Source organism: Pleurodeles waltl, chromosome 4_2 (genome assembly GCF_031143425.1).
Source record: "Pleurodeles waltl isolate 20211129_DDA chromosome 4_2, aPleWal1.hap1.20221129, whole genome shotgun sequence".
NCBI classification, from domain to species: Eukaryota; Metazoa; Chordata; class Amphibia; order Caudata; family Salamandridae; genus Pleurodeles; species Pleurodeles waltl.
The window spans coordinates 11,688,529-11,706,681 of NC_090443.1; the positions used below are offsets into that span (position 1 = coordinate 11,688,529).

General features: G+C 45.4%; 1 protein-coding gene across 1 annotated transcript in view; it reads left to right on the forward strand.

The window, feature by feature from the left end:
- AP1M2 (adaptor related protein complex 1 subunit mu 2) overlaps window positions 1-18,153 on the forward strand; it is an 80,225-nt gene that overhangs the window by 38,212 nt on the left and 23,860 nt on the right. The window contains exons 2-9 of the mRNA XM_069230395.1: window positions 262-418; window positions 3,534-3,601; window positions 4,738-4,868; window positions 5,059-5,206; window positions 5,982-6,108; window positions 14,531-14,673; window positions 15,319-15,390; window positions 16,680-16,838. Of these exons, the coding sequence (XP_069086496.1) occupies window positions 262-418; window positions 3,534-3,601; window positions 4,738-4,868; window positions 5,059-5,206; window positions 5,982-6,108; window positions 14,531-14,673; window positions 15,319-15,390; window positions 16,680-16,838 (1,005 nt within the window). The remainder of the gene's footprint in view (window positions 1-261; window positions 419-3,533; window positions 3,602-4,737; window positions 4,869-5,058; window positions 5,207-5,981; window positions 6,109-14,530; window positions 14,674-15,318; window positions 15,391-16,679; window positions 16,839-18,153) is intronic.

An 18,153-nucleotide genomic window follows, 5' to 3' on the forward strand; every position in this document is an offset into this window, starting at 1 on the left:
TAACAGCCCAGTAATCTGCTGTTGTACGCTTTCAGGCCCTGGGTGGAGCATTTTGTGGAGTGTTCCTGGAAAATGAGGAGTTCTAATAACTTTTTTGTTTTTATGTGTACATTTTGCTTTTGATAGTAAAAAAAACGCTTGCTCTCTCTGGGCGTTATAAAAACAGTGTTCTAATTGAGAGAAGCAGCTCCTAAAAACACAGGAGATGGGGGAATGATATGATGGGAAGATGTTAACGAGTGCGTTTTCCCTTCATTACAGCCTCTGATTTCCCGGAATTACAAAGGGGATGTCAGCATGGCAGAGATTGACCACTTCATGCAACTCATGATGCAGAAGGAAGAAGAAGGCGCAATGACCCCACTGTTGACCCACGGCAAGGTTCACTTCCTGTGGATCAAGCACAGCAACCTCTACTGTATCCTTTTATGTGCTACCAGATTATTATTAATGCAGTTTTATATTGTGCAAACATTACTCAAAGGAGCTAGAGCACTTTACGCAGTCAAAGCTGAGAGGTTACAAATAAAAATTGTTTGAACAACAAATGAATTAATTCATGTCGATGTGGAATACTATATACTGTAAAAGGGCATACAATCATCCACAATATGTCTAGAGGAAGAAAGCAAAGGGGTTGTTAAAGTGGAATATTATATACAGTAAAAGTCAATAAAACTATATATGTTGAAAGGTAGAAAGCAGACTGAGGACAAATAAGGTCTTAAGGGAGCATACCAACTAGGCAAAGGTGAGGTGAGAAAGATGAAGAGGCCAGATTAAATTCTGGTAGAACAGAAGTATTGCCAGAGATGCTGTAGTGCATAAACCCGGGAGGACAGAGTTCCAAACTCACACTACGCTCCCTCAGAAGGACTGTGCAACACTGCATTTTTAGACTGAGTTTAGAAGTGTGCAAGCAGTGGTCTTTGACCTGTTGTAATATACTGTGTGGGCTTTAACCGGGCCCATCCCATGCCCATCACTTTCATTTGTTCCTGGGCTTGCCTTTCAAAATTCCCTTGATTTCGTAGGTAAATACTTTACATTTGTCCCACCTTGAGACTGCTTTGTTACAACTTGCAGACTGACCTTCTTACATGGATTATTGCACCATCAGCCAAATACCTTAGTGTGGTGCACTATTTTTTTTCTTTTGCCTTGCTGCTTCGCGCTGTGTGGCTGTATGTTTTTTTTTTTTTTTTTTTTGTGGTTTTTTTTTCTCCTCTCCCTTGTTTTGGGTATGCTGCTGTTTCTTTGTGCTGTCTGCGCACAAAGGCTGCAAGCTGGAGGGGGTTCTTTTTAATTTATAAAAATGTCTTTAAAGGTTCATATAGCGCAAGCTCGATTGGAGGAGCGCTTTACATGATTACATGAAGTTTCGTATGGGCGACCTCCATCAGAGGAGCGCTTTCCATGAGGACCACTTTACAAGTTTAGTAGTTGAAAAATGTCCAAACTGGAGCATATACAACAAAAATAAATTGAGAAATCCTCAAAGGGGCTCTCCCAAAACAGCGGGAGAGCCAATACTACAATATTAATTGCACACAGGAAACCTCACCCCATAACGCTTTGCGGGGCATTTCTTTTATAAAAATTTTTGTCCATGACTCAGCCTTTGGTGGTCCTACAACAATGGGACCACCATCAAAACGTTCAGCACGATGCACTCTTTTTATCTAGGTCATCTCTGGGTTTGCACCCTCGGTTGGGGGGAGGACCCCAAAATAGTAATGTCTCCCACATTCAGTGTCTTTTTAAGCTCTCTTGTGGCTGGACAGCTGAGAGTAGTTTGTGCTTTAGGGGTCTTGTTTGTAATAATATTGCAGTAGGCCTGCTGGGTCTGAAAATGTGTAAGGCACTATGCTCTCTAAGGGCGGGCTACACATATGGCTATACTGCATTACTTTCTGCAATTGTGTTTTCATATCATTATATGACCATGTTTCTTACAAATGCTGTTTTAATTATGGTGTCATCTAGGGGCTGTTCTGAGCATTACAATAACGTTACTACAATATTCGCTGCAGTCGGAAAATCGCCCCATAATGTTTTGCGGGGCATTCCTTTTACAAAACATGTTTGCCCATAACTCGCCGTTGGTGATCCTAGGACAATGGGACCACCAACAAAATGGTCAGCACGACAAGATCTTTCTGACTAGGTCATCTCTGTGTTCCCACCGTAGGTTGGGGGGGGGGGGCAAAATAGTAACCTCTCCCACCAATAAGGGTCTTATTGAGCTCTCTCCTGGCTGTAACTATTTGTTTTACAGCTGGGAGTAGTTTGTGTTTTAAGTTTGTGTTTGTAATAGTATTGCAGTAGGCCTGAAAATGTGTAAAGCACTATACCCTCTAGGGGCTACATATATGGTTACACTGCATTATTTTCTGCCATTCTGTTTAAGTCGTTATGCCCTCTAGGCGCTGACTATATAGATACATGACCATATTTCTTACAAATGTTATTTTTATAGTGGTACCCTCTTGGGGTTGTTCTTATTTTTACAGTCAAGACACTACAGTACTCGCTGCACTAACATTTTTGCCCATAACTCGCTGCACAACCTGCTCTTTGTCTCTAGGTCATCTCTGAGTCCCCACACTAGGTTGGCGGGGGAGGAGCACAATAATAATAGAGAAAAAAAAATAAAGGCAATTTTTCCATTTTTTACTACAGAAAGAGGAAGAAGGTAAAAGCAAGTACTTTAGTTATATGCAGTGCCATTTGAATTATGAGGCAGAGAGGACCAAATTATGCTGCAAGGTTGACCAATTTATGTGGCAAGAAAGGTCCACTTATGCATTTACAATGCCAATAGCTCTAAGTCAAGCAAATATGAGACCTATTGACTTGTTCCACGAAAGTTGGTGGTTCTAGGAGAAAATATGCACCTGGAGCATCAGATGACTGGCGCACTTGAGGATACTGCAGACATTAACTGCAGTCTCACTGGTTCCAGCCTACTATCTGGTACATTGTGACCCAACCCCCACAGAGATACAACCAAAGAGTACCTAATTATACTCGAACCCAATTCTTTAAAAGCATTTCCCTAGTTACTGCCCTCACTCTGCAACCAGCCTGTGATCCCTCCCTTCCTGCAGTCTTTGCTCTACCCGGACAGATACTTACCCACGATGAAGACGCCAGTGATGCAGATGGTGATAAGAAAGCAGCAGATGGTATCAGTCGCCCCTGTAGGAGAGAAACACAATTTATTGTTCATGCCACAGAGACACAGCTGCTCACTTAGTCTCACTTCACGATCAGTAGTCCCAGGTTCTCAGAGTGACACTGCTTCCACCCATCTGCTAGTTTATCAGGAAGCAGTGCCACTTTCTCATGCCAAGGCGACCACCTGACTTGCATGGTGTGAGCATCCTCAAGCTGCAGATGTTGCTGTGCTGCCATGTTTGTTGCCACAGTTGTAGACAAGTTGTGCATTCCGGATTTGAGGTCTTCACTTCACTTTCAGTGCTTGTCTTGTCCACCACCTCCTAGCTGCATTTTCCTTGATCCGCTGCCAGTTGTGGCTACCACCAACAAGAATGCCAATGCGTCTCTGGTGTTTTCCTTTCTCTACAAGTTGGTTGAGGTAAGAGGCTTGAAGTGAAAATACCAGGGGCAAGAGAATAGATGAGACCCCATAATTTCTCTGAATGTGCTACTGTCGGGGAGGCCAGCATTCAAATGTCAGACTTTGGGGGCACAACATCTTTTTATGCACATTTAACAAAGACTTATTTGAATATTTATATATTTCATGTGGATATGATTCCAGAGGAGGCAGTCAATACTTTTGCAGCTGTTCAGCATTTTGCTGCACCATTAGAATATTCGATGCATTGAATTTTGGATGCAGCTTGAGAGTTATAAGTGCATTCCCTGAAGTAATCCTTTGACAATTCTTGATTTATAGGGAGTATTTTAAGTTCTGTTCGCATTTATTTCTATGTTCACTATTTCTGTGGAAATCCAGTGGATTAGAAGTATTATAGGGCAACTCGTAATTTTCCAGGAGTCTGATAATAAAAGATAATAATATAGTTGCAGAAATTCGAGTTTTTAACAATTTTTCTAGGGTTGATCGTATTTCTGGATGTGTAACGGTTGTTGGGGTGCCACTCAGTACCAAAGTAACAAGGGGCGTAGCTTGGTCAGTATAATTCGGCGGGGAGAGGGAGCTTCAGATGGCCCAACAATCACGCTGGAACATCTTGTTACAGCACGTTATATGAGTAACAGCACATGAGGGGGGCCAGCGGGGTAGTGGAAAGAGGGTGGGTTACTAGAGGTACTTAAAATGCAATATTTTTTACACTAATCAACATTTTAAAACTAATCAACATTTTAAGGCCTTCAAAACGTAGAAGAGAGAGTGTGAGTCTGTTTTTGTCATTGTGGGCATGTAGAAATCCCGGGTGAAATCTGACAGGCAGTTCTCATTATCCCACTGAAAGCACTTGTACCCAACATTTTACTACAGAATACATTTTTAGCGGGTGTCACACCTCAGAAACCCCCTGACGCTACGCCCCAGAAAGTAACAGCAGTAGGAAATGCTGGAAGGTTATCAATAGTGGCATTTTACGGTGGCTCTCTAGGATTGGTTCATGATTCCTGTGTTTATTACTTCTAATTGGAGCATTCTGAAGGAAGGTGGGTGCAGATAGATATGGTGGGGAACACATAGATGAGGATGAGTGAAACAAAAGTTCAACCTTCTTCCAGGTCTTCACTGAATACTTCAAGGAAGTAGAGGAAGAGAGTATCCGGGATAACTTTGTCATCGTGTACGAGCTACTGGACGAGTTGATGGACTTTGGTTTCCCACAAACCACTGAAAGCAAAATACTGCAAGAGTGAGTGTTGTGTTAAACTTTAGTTGTGTTTGGCCTTCAACTTTAGAGACAATTTTACATTTTCAAACCACATAATATGTTCCTTCTGTTGACTTTGATTGGGGGCACGGAAGGAAGTTGCCACAATTTTCCATCTACATGCCATTATTTCTCATCAGTGTATTTCATTTTCTATCTGGCCTATCAACAGGTACATCACACAGCAGGGAAACAAGCTAGAGACGGCCAAGTCCCGTGTTCCCACCACAGTCACCAATGCCGTGTCCTGGAGATCCGAAGGCCTCAAGTACAAAAAGAACGAGGTCTTCATTGATGTCATAGAGTCTGTAAACCTGCTGGTGAGCGAGGGTCAATGGGAAGAGATCATCCTTTAGTGTTCCAGGACACCAAAACTCCATTCATCAGAGGATATCCTTTTAAAATGTTTCTTTTATTTTCTTCTCAACTACCACTAGCATGTAGTTTGTGTTGGAATACTCCCTTGCTGACCCAATGTCTTCATATTTCATTTCTTACATAATGCTATCGGATACCTAGGGCCTGCAAAAAACGAAAAAGAATATAAACCTCAAGCTCCTAGCTTTTAGCCCAAGCAGGGAGTTTGAAACTGAATGGCTACAGGGAGGAACGGATGTTTGTACTTAATAGGATTTTCGGCTCATAAACCAGTGACTGTGGTCTATCAGCCTGAATGTCTGTCTGTGTCTTGAAGGCTATGGAAACTTGACCGATCCTCACAGTATTGGTAAGGTGTGACTGAGCCAGACAAACATCGTTGGTGTGAAGACCGGACTCAGGAGCGTTTAGGAATAGTTATGTAGTGTGTTTATGTATTTTAGGATGATTGCTTTTGAAACATGAGAAGGCTAAAACATTTACTTTAATCTTCTGCATACCATACCCCAGTAGTCGAGTAGCCATGGAGTAAGAATATTGAAATCGCACTTCATTGAGGTCCATAGACTGTCCTCCTAGACTGTGCCCTGAGAAATGGGTATCCACTGAAAGGTAACTGACTTGAATGTTGTGAAAAGTGTTTAGTTGACGATGTTACCCTTCTGCCTCTCCTGGTCTCAACTCAATAGTTTTGTTGTCTGCTCCACAACCTTGTAGGTGAATGCCAACGGAAGTGTCCTCCTGAGCGAGATCGTAGGAAGCGTGAAGCTCAAGGTCTTCCTCTCTGGGATGCCAGAATTGAGGCTTGGGCTCAATGAGAAGGTCCTCTTTGAGTTGACGGGACGTAAGTATGACACAGACCTCCATCTACTTTGTCACAGCCGAAGTCATTATAAATATTTTGTATTTATAGACTTCATGTTCTAGTGTGACACGCCTCATTTCTAGATCCTTGATGATACTGTAGTCCTCATTAGCAAACTAGTTCTAGCATGGACTTTCTCTAGGAGTCATTGTTCATTACGAAAAGAAGCATTGTTGTTCATTATGAAAAAAAGCATCAGAGGTGTTATCACTAAAAGCACTTAGGCCCTCATTTTAGCCCTGGCAGTCTTTTGACTGCCAAGGTTCATGTGGCGGTATCACCGCCACCAGGCTGGCGGTGTATACCGCCACATTATGTGTGTGGTGGGTTGGTCGCAGCCAACTTGCCACATCATCACTCATACTGCGATGGCGCTGTGAACTGCTGGGTCAGAGATGGGCATCTCCGTCCCGGCGGTCCACACATGACTGCCAGCGGTATAATGAGCCGGCCTCCCACCATGGTTTTCACAGCTGCACCACTGCCACAAAAACCATAGCGGTAGGGCTACCGATGACAGGGAATTGCTTCCCTGTCACCGGTAGAAGGCTCCTCTCCCCCCCCCCCTTCAGCAATATCCTAGCCCCCGTGTCCCCCTAGAATCACACCACCCCCCCAAACCCGCCTGGAATCACTCCGTCCCCTCAACCCCCACCTAGAATCATACTGCTCCCCAACCCCCCTCCCCACAATCATGCACACACACCCACACGCATGCACCCATGCACCACCACCACCACATCCATCCATACATGCATTCACTCACACATGCTCACACGCATACACACTGACATGCAGATACACATTCACTGTAACATGCATACATGCATTCACTCATCCGTACACGCATTCACTCACACATGTTCACATGCATACACACTGACATGCAGACACGCACTCACCGTAATATTCATACATGCATTCACTCACATGCATACAACCACACATACACCACAACACTCACAGACACATGCACACACACACATTCATACACACACTCAGACACCACAACACTCACACACAACACCCTCCACCCCCCTCACAGATGCCCGACTTACCTTGTCTGGTGAGGTGGTCGTCCAGCAGGGAAAAGGAAGGGGTGCTGCTACCGCCAGCAGCGCCCCACCAGCAGGACACCACCAGGCCGTACTTATGGTCTTAATGCGGCTGGCAGCATCCACCTGGTGCAGGTGGTAGCACTGCCCAGGCGCCTCGACCGCCAACATGGCTACTGCCGGATTTCTGCCCTTATTGTGGCAAAAATCCTGCAGTAGCTATATTATGGCGGTCGGAAGTTTGTTGTCCTAAGGTGTTAGAGGTAGTGCAGAGGTGCTGCATTAAAGTTTCTCTGGGAGAGCTGGAGGGTTGCTCCAAATTTAGTAGGACAGGACAGGTTTGCTGTTCTGTCTTAGGTTTCTCACAGAGAGGTACTTTTACCTCTGGGAAACCTGCTGTGGTAGCTTTTGACTCCTTTGGTACAGGCTCAACCCTAGAGGTGGTATTCCCCTCAGAGGAATGGTTTCCTTAGTGGAAGGGTGGGCAGGGGATAATTTGATATCCTGCATGTCTGTGTTTTTAGGAGTGTCCTGGGCCATTCTTTGAGGCTTTAGGGCTCCTTCCCCATTTTCCTTTTTAGTCTCTCTTGAGATTAAAGAGAGCAATTGTTTGGGAATACCCAGCATGGATGCATGAGTAATAAACTCTACCTCAGCCCAACCTGAGGTCTCTAGGTCATTTCCTAAAAGACAGTCAACAGGTAAGCTATGTGAGACTACCACCTACTTAGGACCAGTAACTCTACCCCAGCTAAGTTGTACTACAGCTAAGGGGAGGGACTGGGTGAAGTTGTTGACTTCAGTGACTTGGTACTTCTGACCAAGTAGGTTTTATGCAGGTGATTCTAAGTTTCTGTTATCTGAATGTGCTGTTTGTACTTATCCATATTAAGGGGACAAGTAGCTAGGGTGACAAGGACCGTGCCACCCTGTGAGACAGAAGCAGCCTTGGTGATTTCTATGCCTACCCCAGTTTTTTACTATGGAACCATGTGAAGCCAACTACACCTTTGGGTTGACTTTTGCCAGTATTGCCACCACTATTAATGCTACTACTAGGGGCACTAGGAGTGGAAGTGGAGGTATTAGTGGTGGAAGGCTCAGGGCTTTACCAGGACGGGATTTGTCCCCTGTCCTATGGCCTTTATTTCTGCACACATAGCACCAAGAGCAGCAAACCAATTGTGAATATATTTACCCACCTTGTATGGGGGAACAATTTTATGCAGGTTTCTGGAATCCAAGGAGCCCTCCAGTCTCAGTTTCCCGAGCTTTCTATCTATAGAGTCATCCCCCGTAATTGTGCAGTGGGATCCTTCTGACACTGAAGTGATGTGAGAGTGAGCAGATGAGGGATCTATCCATAGGTGTGGTGACCTTTTCTACTTGTTCTCTGGGTGTGAAAAGAGCCCTCCCACAGTGACTTCCACACCCACTACCAGCAAGGCTAGGTGGTCTACTAGGAATGTTGTGATCCTTTGAGGAACCCTCCACCAGGTCTAGAATGTCCTTTTCTACCTCAGTGGGGTTAGGTTATTTTCCTTCCTCCTCCTCCTAGCCACCAGTTTGATCCCGATCATCCTGGAGGAGGAGGCCGAAGAGCAAATTCCTTTTAGTGTTCCTCCCCCATGTCCCACGTCCTTTCTGCACACAGCCCCTTCAATTCCTTGAAGGTCAGGTTCTCATAGGGAGCTTCCATGGCCTCAGAGCTATGTCCAGGTGCAGACACGGTGTGTGTTAGGATACTGTAGGGTGTGCCTAACCTACCTAACTCTTAGTCTCTCAGAAAGTAGTTTAGAGCAAGGGCTATGCCTGTACCCTAGATTACCTAAACTTTACAGACTAGTTTCCTACACTAGGTACTATGTATACCTGTAGTTTAGGAGTGGTCTTTCCTGTGGAAAGCCCCAGGTGACTGAGTGATAAGGCAATTGCAAGTACTTATCCCACTGCTGCCTCCAATGTAGGAGGCTGGCCTGGTGTGTGGTGGGTACCTATGGTACTTACACCTTATACCAGGTCCAGGTATCCCTTATTAGTGTAGTGTAGTCCGTGTCTAGAAGCCAGGCTATCTAGAGGTAGCTGTGGATGAGCAGCCAAGGCTTATCTAGGAGACATGCAAAGCTAATGCAATACCACTGTAGTCACACTTAGTACTTACACACATGAAAGAAAACACTCAGTGTTACAAAATTAAAGGTACGTTATTCTGGTGACACAAATACCAAAAATACCATAGAGGCTATACTCCCTTGGGAGGTAAGTAATACTCAAATGATATACACTAGTATGCAGTAATTGCCATAAAAACTGTTAGAAGACAGTGCAATTAGTGAAAATCACAATAGTGAGAAATGGGCTGAGGGGTAGCAGAAACCATATCCTAAGCAAGTGGAATGTGAAAGTAGGTCCCCCACGTAGGTAAGTGTAGTATGTAGAGGGGAGATGGGAGTACTAGGAAAGCCCAAAGGTAAGTACCACAACCCACCCCAGTGACTAGGAAAACAGGAGTAAATCACAGTAAGTTTCCCAGCACACACAGAGAAGTAAAAAAGATTATTGCAAAACCCAGAAGAGACTGCAAGACACCAACAGTGGATTCCTGGACAAGAAACTCTGTGGAAGAAGGGGACCCAAGTCCAAGAAGCACAGCAGAGTCCAGGAAGGGCAGGAGCTCCTACCCTTGAGGATGAAGGTGCAAGAAATGAATCATCGGTGAAGAAGAGTCGCCACTGCATCCAAGAAGATGAAGCTGGATTCCTGGAGGATGCAGGAGATGTCCCACACTGGAAGGAGGATTGCTGTCGGGTTTGGGTCGTCCGATTCTGCCAACAACCCTTGGCACACACAAAGCTTGCGGTTAGCGGGTTATGGCGCTGCCGGGAACCAGGAAGCACCAGGTGGACTCGGCAACACAGAGAGCCCACAGAAGACCAGGCAGCACTCACAGGAGTCCCACAGAACAGGGACATGAAAGTCACGGAAGAGGCCCACGCAGCACTATGAAAAACACTCCCACACCACCAGACAACCGCTCAGGGAGCTGTGCGTAGCAGAATGGAGTGCTGGGGGCAGGAGCTTCAGAATGCCCGAAGATCTTGAGGAAAGGATGCCAACAACCCTTGGTAGCTGCAAAAGTCATGATGCATAGGAGTACTGTTGTGCGTGGGCAGGCAAGGGCTCACCTCCACCCAAGTTCGACAGCTGGAAAAGAGGACTGGTGGGACCACTTCAGTCCATGAACCATGATGCAGGATCCATGCAGCTCAGCAGGAAAGGGGATCCACACAGCCAGTCGTTGCTGCAGTTGGTGCCTGCAGAAGCAGGGGAGTGACTTTTTCACCCCAAGGGAGATTCTTTCTTCCTTCTGATGCAGGCTGAAGATGGCTGTCCTCAAAGAATGCATGACCGGGAAATGTTGCACTTGCTGGAAGGAGCCGTGGATACAGTGTTGCAGAAGGTGTCTTGCTTCTTTGTTGCAGCTTGTAGGGTCCTAAAGAGTCCAGGTGCAGTTTATTTGGTCAGAAGTCGAGTGTGGAGGGTGCAGAAGATTCCTGCTGGAGTCTTGCAATATGAATCTGAGGAACTACCCAAAGGAGAGACCCTAAATAGCCCTGAAAGGGGAACTAGTCACCTAGTTGGTTGACCGCCTATCAGGAGGGGGCTCTGACGTCACCTGCTGGCACTGGCTACTCAGATGCTCCCAGAGTTTCCTGCCAACCTTGAATCCAATATGGTAAAACCCAGGTACCCTCTGTAGGAGCTGTGTGCACCACCCCTAGGGTGGTGATGGACAGGGGAGCGGTCACTCTCCTTTCCTTTGTCCAGTTTCGTGCCAGAGCAGGGACTGGGAGTCTCTGAACCAGTGTAGACTGGTTTATGGAAGGAGGGCACCAAATGTGCCCTTCAAAGCATTGCCAGTGGCTTGGGGAGGCTACCCCTCCCAGGCCTGTAACAGCTATTTCCAAAGGGAGAGGGTATAACAGCCCTCTTTGTTCTGCCTTCCTAGGCTCGAGCTTCTCAAGCAACAGGATGGCAGAAACCTGTCTGGGAGGTGGCAGCAGCTTGTGGGCTGCCTGGAAACCCTCAGAAGGCTGTAATTGCAATAATAGGGGTCCTCTAAGGAGCCCCCATGGTGCATGGAATCATACAACCAATGCTTGCAAAAGCATTGGTGTATGATTCCAACATGTTTGATACCAAACATGCCTATGTTCGGAGTTACCATTATGTAGCTGGACATAGGTATTGACCTATGTGCAGTGCACACGTAAAATGGCATCCCCGCACTTGCGAAGTCCGGGAAAATGGGCCTGGAGTTTGTGGGGTGCACCTCTGCTAGTGCACGGGTGCCCTCACACACAGGTACTTTGCACCCTGCCCTCTGGGCTGGAAGGCCTATCATGGGGGTGACTTATAAGTGACCTGGTGCAGTGAAAAGAGGCAGTGAAAGGGTGTTTGCACCCTTTCATGCAGGCTGCAATGGCTGTCCTGCAGAACCTTTTGCTTGTGCTCCTTATGGGTGGCAAAATATATGCTGCAGCTCATGGGGTCCCCTGGAACCCCAATGCCCTGGGTTCCTAGGTACCATATACTAGGGACTTATAATGGGGCACCAGTGTGCCAATTGTGGGTAAAATACAGAGTGATAACAGTTGCCAACAACTAAATTTAAGGGCGAGAGCGTAACTACTGGGGTCCTAGTTAGCAGGATCCCAGTAGACACAGTCAAACACACTGACAAACAGGCCAAAAGTGGGGTAACCAAGCTATAAAGAGGCCACTTTCCCACACAGTGGTCACCAACGCAGCCTTTCACCAACTGACCAACACAGAGTGAGTATTTCTGAAAAGCAAACCATATAGGAATAAAATCTTACAACCAATCCAGGACAGATACAAAAAAAGGTGACAAAGTAGCAAACAAGGGGCTGAAGGACCCTCGAGCTAAAGGAAGCCAAAAGCACTGAATTGTGATGAGTGCTTGCTTGTGGTAAATTCCCTTCTTCAATGTGCCACACATAGCAAGACGCAGGACGTATTGCTGGCTTACCATGCTGGAATGGGAATATCTGTTTGATGACTATGTGATCTTAGAATTGAAAAGAAAGACTCCACCATCTTAAAACAGTGCACGTCGCGAATGTCATTCCAAGCAGCTGAGAATGTGGCCAGAGTTGCCCAGCCAAGGCCGCAAACCAGTGCTTTGGGTGTGGAGCCAAAGACAGACCGATACAAATGCAGAGAACACCAAAGTGTGACTGAAGGCGGGCTGCTGATAAGTTCCTAATATTCTCAAAAGGCACCTAACTTCAGACTAACTATGCACCAACCAAGGTGAACTGCGTATATCGCTGGGAGATGCCAAGATACCAATCCTCGTAGTCTTTGCTGGACCCTGTCCCCAACCGTAAGATCCTAGGACGCACTAATACATAGAGGGCATAATGTTTTTACTGCATCAATTGGGATAACGTTTTTGAGAGTGTGTTTGTGACAGTCACAAATAATAACCAAAAAAGCACTGAATCACAGGCGAATGCAAGAAACTGTACCATGAGGAATGGCCGCTCTCCTTGAAACCCATGTTTGATGTCATTGAGGGTCGTTGCATTCCTATGTTAAAACATTTTTAGCACCCAGGACTGGTCTTGAGCTGTCCGTGGTGTTGATCTCTCATGAGATGACAGTGGCCATTTTGTAGTCCATGAGAAAGAGAGAAAAACAGTAGGAGTAAATTGTTTGGACTGTATCTGAGACAACTTTCACACCACATCCTAGGACATGACTGCTCATCTACAGTATCCAGGAGAGTCATGGAGGCTTTGGATATGCAGTGTTACGCCATAGACTCAGAGCTTCCCAGTCAGTAGGAAAGCAAATGCACAATCACCTTAGATACTGCTGTAACTGAAGTGCTTAGACTCCAGATATTAACTAAATTTGAATGCACGCACATCTGACTGTCCACAATGTGCCTCCTCAAGACAGGTTAACCAGCTTTATCCACAATGCGCCAGACCTACCTTGAAGCGCAGCTCAGAGATTTTCAGGCGCGTTTATGAGACCCAACAACTAACTCGAGCCTGGTGAGCTTCAGTTTAATCAAACGTTTGAACTCGAGCATTTCTTTTTTGCCCCTGTCTAGCACTGTAAACAGAAAATAGCACAGAGAAATTATAGAGCCCCCCTCCAATAATTGATAAAATAATTGTAAACATTTGAGTATGCTCTCTAATGGTGATATTTAGAAAGCCAAGCTTAAAGGCATGCCCTGTGGCATGGATAAAACGTTCTTCCACTCTATTGAATGCAAAAAATTAGAAAAAATGATATAGGAAAAACATTCAACTCCACATAGAATTAGAGGAGGAAAGTTTTGCATCACATATAATCCTCGGAGACTTGATATTTCTACTACTCATTGAAGGATATTTCTACTGTTCATTGAAGTATGTAGTGCTACCAAGATAGAATTTTATTTGGCATTTTGTTTTTGACATTCTACTTTCCAGGAAATTGCCAGCACATAGGTGCACATATTTGTAATATTCCACTAACCACATCTAAGACCCATTCAGCCACTGTCTTAACTTTACCAGTGCTTGCACTTTAGAAAATACAAAAACATTGCCTTTTGCCGTACAGCTTTTTAAATGACTAACATTAGCATGCTTAGGTGATGAAGTTCCCCTTGGAGTACGATGGGGGTTAAATCCAGGAATATGACTTTGTCGCCAAACGTAAATGTACCGACAAGACATCGCTCTTCAATTTAGCAGAAAATGATCAACATTATACTGAATTCTTAATAGTTCTGAAATATAGAAGTTCAAGAGGAGGGTCAGTTGACAACCCTAAAATCTGTTTGGGGTAAGCGTGTGTTGATGGGGCCAGCCCTGTGAAGTCACCAGAGGCCTAAATGGTGTGTGATATCACTTTCGCAACCCCTTTGATTTGGGTGCATCGATGTCATTCTCCTTAACCTCCTGTTTGTGAGCACTCGGTGCTCTCCAGAGTCCAGGCACAGTCGGTATTTTTGTAGGTCAGATGCTCTACCATTACTTTACAGAAGTGTTCAGCGCCCACCTGACGATATGTTAGGGTTAGTCTGTGCTTCCATTGGAGGGAGGGGGGACTGCTTCAACCTCTGTTTTTGTGGGTGGTGGGTGCACCCGGAATCTGTGCACTTGCCTGTACTCGTAAAATTCAGTGTCTCGGTTCCCCCTGCTTATGAGGCATGGGCCACACACGACTTCTGTTGTGGAAAGGGTTCTGTGACAGGTTCTTAATCACTCTCTCCCTCCCCGCTTCTCTCCCTCTCTTTTCTCCCTCTCTTTTCTCAGGGAATAAGAACAAGTCTGTAGAGCTGGAGGACGTAAAGTTCCACCAGTGCGTGCGGCTCTCGCGCTTTGAAAACGACCGGACCATCTCCTTCATTCCGCCTGATGGAGACTTCGAGCTCATGTCGTACCGGCTGAACACGCAGGTAGGCCTCACCCACTGACATCTCGGCCTCTGACTGTTTGTCCAACAATCCTGGGAGCACGGACGCCCTTCATACTTCACCAGATTGCGCGCTTGCTCCCAGTCTCTCCCCTCACCGCATTTTCATCGCATAGAAGGGGCATAGGGACTCCCATATCCAGCTGCGGACACCTGGGCCTCTGAAAACACGAGAGAGTGTAAACCTGCCTGCAGCATTGGTGGCTTTCTTGCGCCGGTATAACCCATCCATTCCTTGTCCCCGGTCTCCTATTCCTGTGCTCCTCCTGTCACCCCATTTACCTTTACTGCCATCTTCTTCCCAAAGACCCTCCGCCGCAGTCATCTGAACTTCCATCTCCCCCATCCATTTCTCTTGCCTGACACCCCTTTCTTCACGCTCTAATCATCCCCTCCCTGCCACCCATCAACACTCAGTGCCGCCCGTTCCTCCTCCATCTTACTCACGTTTCTCCAATCTCCCTATGTCTGATTCCCATCACCTCACCACCTTTGTTCTCTTTCTAGCGTCGTCCCCTCTTTGTTTCCCATTGCCCGCCTCCTTCATTGTTTCCCACCGGCCCCTCGTGCCCTGCTACCCTGCCTCCCGTGTGGGTCCTGCTGAGTGCTATCTGTCGCCCCCCTGCAGGTGAAGCCGCTCATCTGGATAGAATCCGTCATTGAGAAGTTCTCGCACAGCCGAGTGGAGATCATGGTCAAGGTAAGCCAGTGAAACCAGGCACAAAACCGACACGTGCTGGTGCAGCGGAAGTGCGTAATCACAGACGAGGTGCTAGTACTGCAGCCCTTCTCCTAAAATACTGGACCTCAGGGGGCTTAAGGCCTACTACACTGAGTCCAGTAGCCTCGGGAAGGATGAAAGCATCCGTAAGCGTAAATGGTAAGCAAGACACAGGTTCAAGTCTTCAAAGCAGGCACGTCTGAGCTTTTTGTGGGGGCTAGGGCAACACCTTCACAAGACCCCCTCCTAGAATGAGGACCAGTATTATGAAAACATTTACTCAAATTTAAAACTAGGAGATCCACCAACTGGTGCTATCCAGTGGCATTAGCCATGTTGGTCACCTCGTCGTTAGTAAACCGTGCCGCATGAATGCGGGGCTGTGGGAATAATACTTAATAATAAATTATAATAAATGTTAAAAACGTGTTTTATATAAATAAATATGTATTCTTGTAAATGCAGGGCTGTTGAAATAGTACTTAATAAATACAAACAAACTTTGATACATATTTATTTATATAACACAAGTTTTTTTTTTTTTTCAAAAAACATAAAGGTGAACAAAACCGATCAATAAACCAATATATCATCTACATTTCAAGGTCCAATCAGTGCTTCAAGAGTTGGGCTTTTAGTAAGACAGTGAGAGAGTTAGGACACATCAACTATTCAGTGTCATTGGTCATAGCAATAAATAAGTGGTTTGCATGTTTTCTTGTATCGACTTTTCCCAGCCTGGGCAGCTTGTGTCAATATTTTCATACATTTCCTGCTCAGCAGATCATTGTCATTCACACTTTTCCAGCTGCAACCGAATTACTCTTATGGCGCTTTATTCGTTTAAGCTAAAAACTATAATTGAAGCCTGCAAATTATGCAGAAGGTAGTGGATTATATGGCACGTTTGGTAAACTCATGATTATGTGGAAAACGTCACTTTTGTATAATAACACATTTCAGTCGCTCCCAGTATGTTTCTCATGGTTAGTTATTGACAAGGGAAATTCTAAATGATTACCGACTAGATTTGTACTTGGTCGGAGTATTAACTGACTTGCTACATTCTGCACCAAAGCAAGCAGTCACCAGGCACGGTGAGTAGAGACTATCAGCCAGGCAGGTTCAGTGTGGGAAAGATCGCTGGGTACTGCTCCTTATCAGATCCACATCTGGTGGTCGGTGTGTGCCATGATTCCTTAAATCTTGGCTTCTCGTTTGTACATACATGACTGTTTCTCACGTCCTGGCTCCCTTCTATTTTCTAGGCGAAAGGACAATTTAAGAAGCAGTCAGTGGCCAACAATGTGGAAATCTTTGTCCCTGTTCCCAGTGATGCCGACTCGCCCAAGTTTAAGACCAGCGTTGGAAGTGCCAAATACGTACCTGAGAAGAACATGGTGGTGTGGACAGTCAAGTCCTTCCCAGTGAGTAATATGTGGATGCTTTTACTGTGGCCAGGAGCACTCGCCCTCTCCCCTCTTTTGGAGTGAAGGGCTTTTCAGATTATCCTAGTTTTCGTGCTTTATCTTCATTTCTCCCTTTTCTTAGTCATCCCCTTACTTTAAGTCTAGTCTAGTGTGTGTATGTATTACTTACATTATCTCTTACTTTAACTTCCACCAGGAGACTTTCCCTGCTGTTTTAATCTCTCGCTCTCTCCCTCTCTCTCTTCACCACCCACCTCACCTCTTCTTTAATATTTTTGCCATTCTAAAGCAGCTCGTGGAATGCGCTGATTTATTTACTTCTTGAACAGCAAAAGAGGAAAGACAGGAACGTACAGATTCTGGCAAATGGTCAGTGGAGGCCAAGACCACCCACAACTTGGCAGCAGACTACACCCTCTATTTGGAGATTGTCACGGTTGAACCTGTCAGCCTTATGGTGGCCTTATTCCTCCATATTTTTCTGGTCTTGTTTTTGTTGGCCTTGGGACTTTGTGCATTTTGCCACTAATAACCAGTGCTAAAGTGAGCGTGCTCCCTCTTTAAAACATGGTAACATTGGCTTATCCTCAAATGACAATTTTAATTTACTTCTAAGTCCCTAGTAAAATGGTACTATATGGGCCCAGGGCCTGTAAAGTAAATACTACTAGTGGTCCTGCAGCACTTGCTGTGCAACCCATTTAAGTAGCTTTGCAAACATATCTCAGGTCTACCATTGCAGCATGTGTCCAATTTTAAATGGCCACTTCGACCTAGTGAAATCAACCTTTTGCTAGGTATAAACTTCAATTTTTAGTACATATATGTCACCCCTAGGGTAGGCCCTAAACAACCCACGGGGTAAGGTGTTATGTATTTGAAAAATAAGCATGCACGTTTAAGTTTTATCCCTCCTCATAGTGAAAAACTCTTACATTTATTTTTAACTGTTGCAAGGCCTACCTCTCTCATATGATAACATTGGAATTACCTTATTACATTTCATAAGAATAACTTCCAAATGGGAACAGGTAAAAGTTTCATGTTTGGTGTCTTATGAATTGTAATGAGAAATCCTCTTATGTTAATGTCAAATTTCAAATGACAATTTTGAAAATGCCACTTTTAGGAAGTTGGTATTTTCCTGCGTTAGCCATTTAGTGCCTGCAGCCTGTCTCTGGGTCACATGACTCGGTGTAGTTGGAAGCTGGTCTTTGTGTATCCCTCCCAGACAGCTACACACAATATCAAGTTTAGGTGTTCCTGGATGGGCCATCACTGGTGGGGGAGGAGGAGTTTGACCTGGCCACAG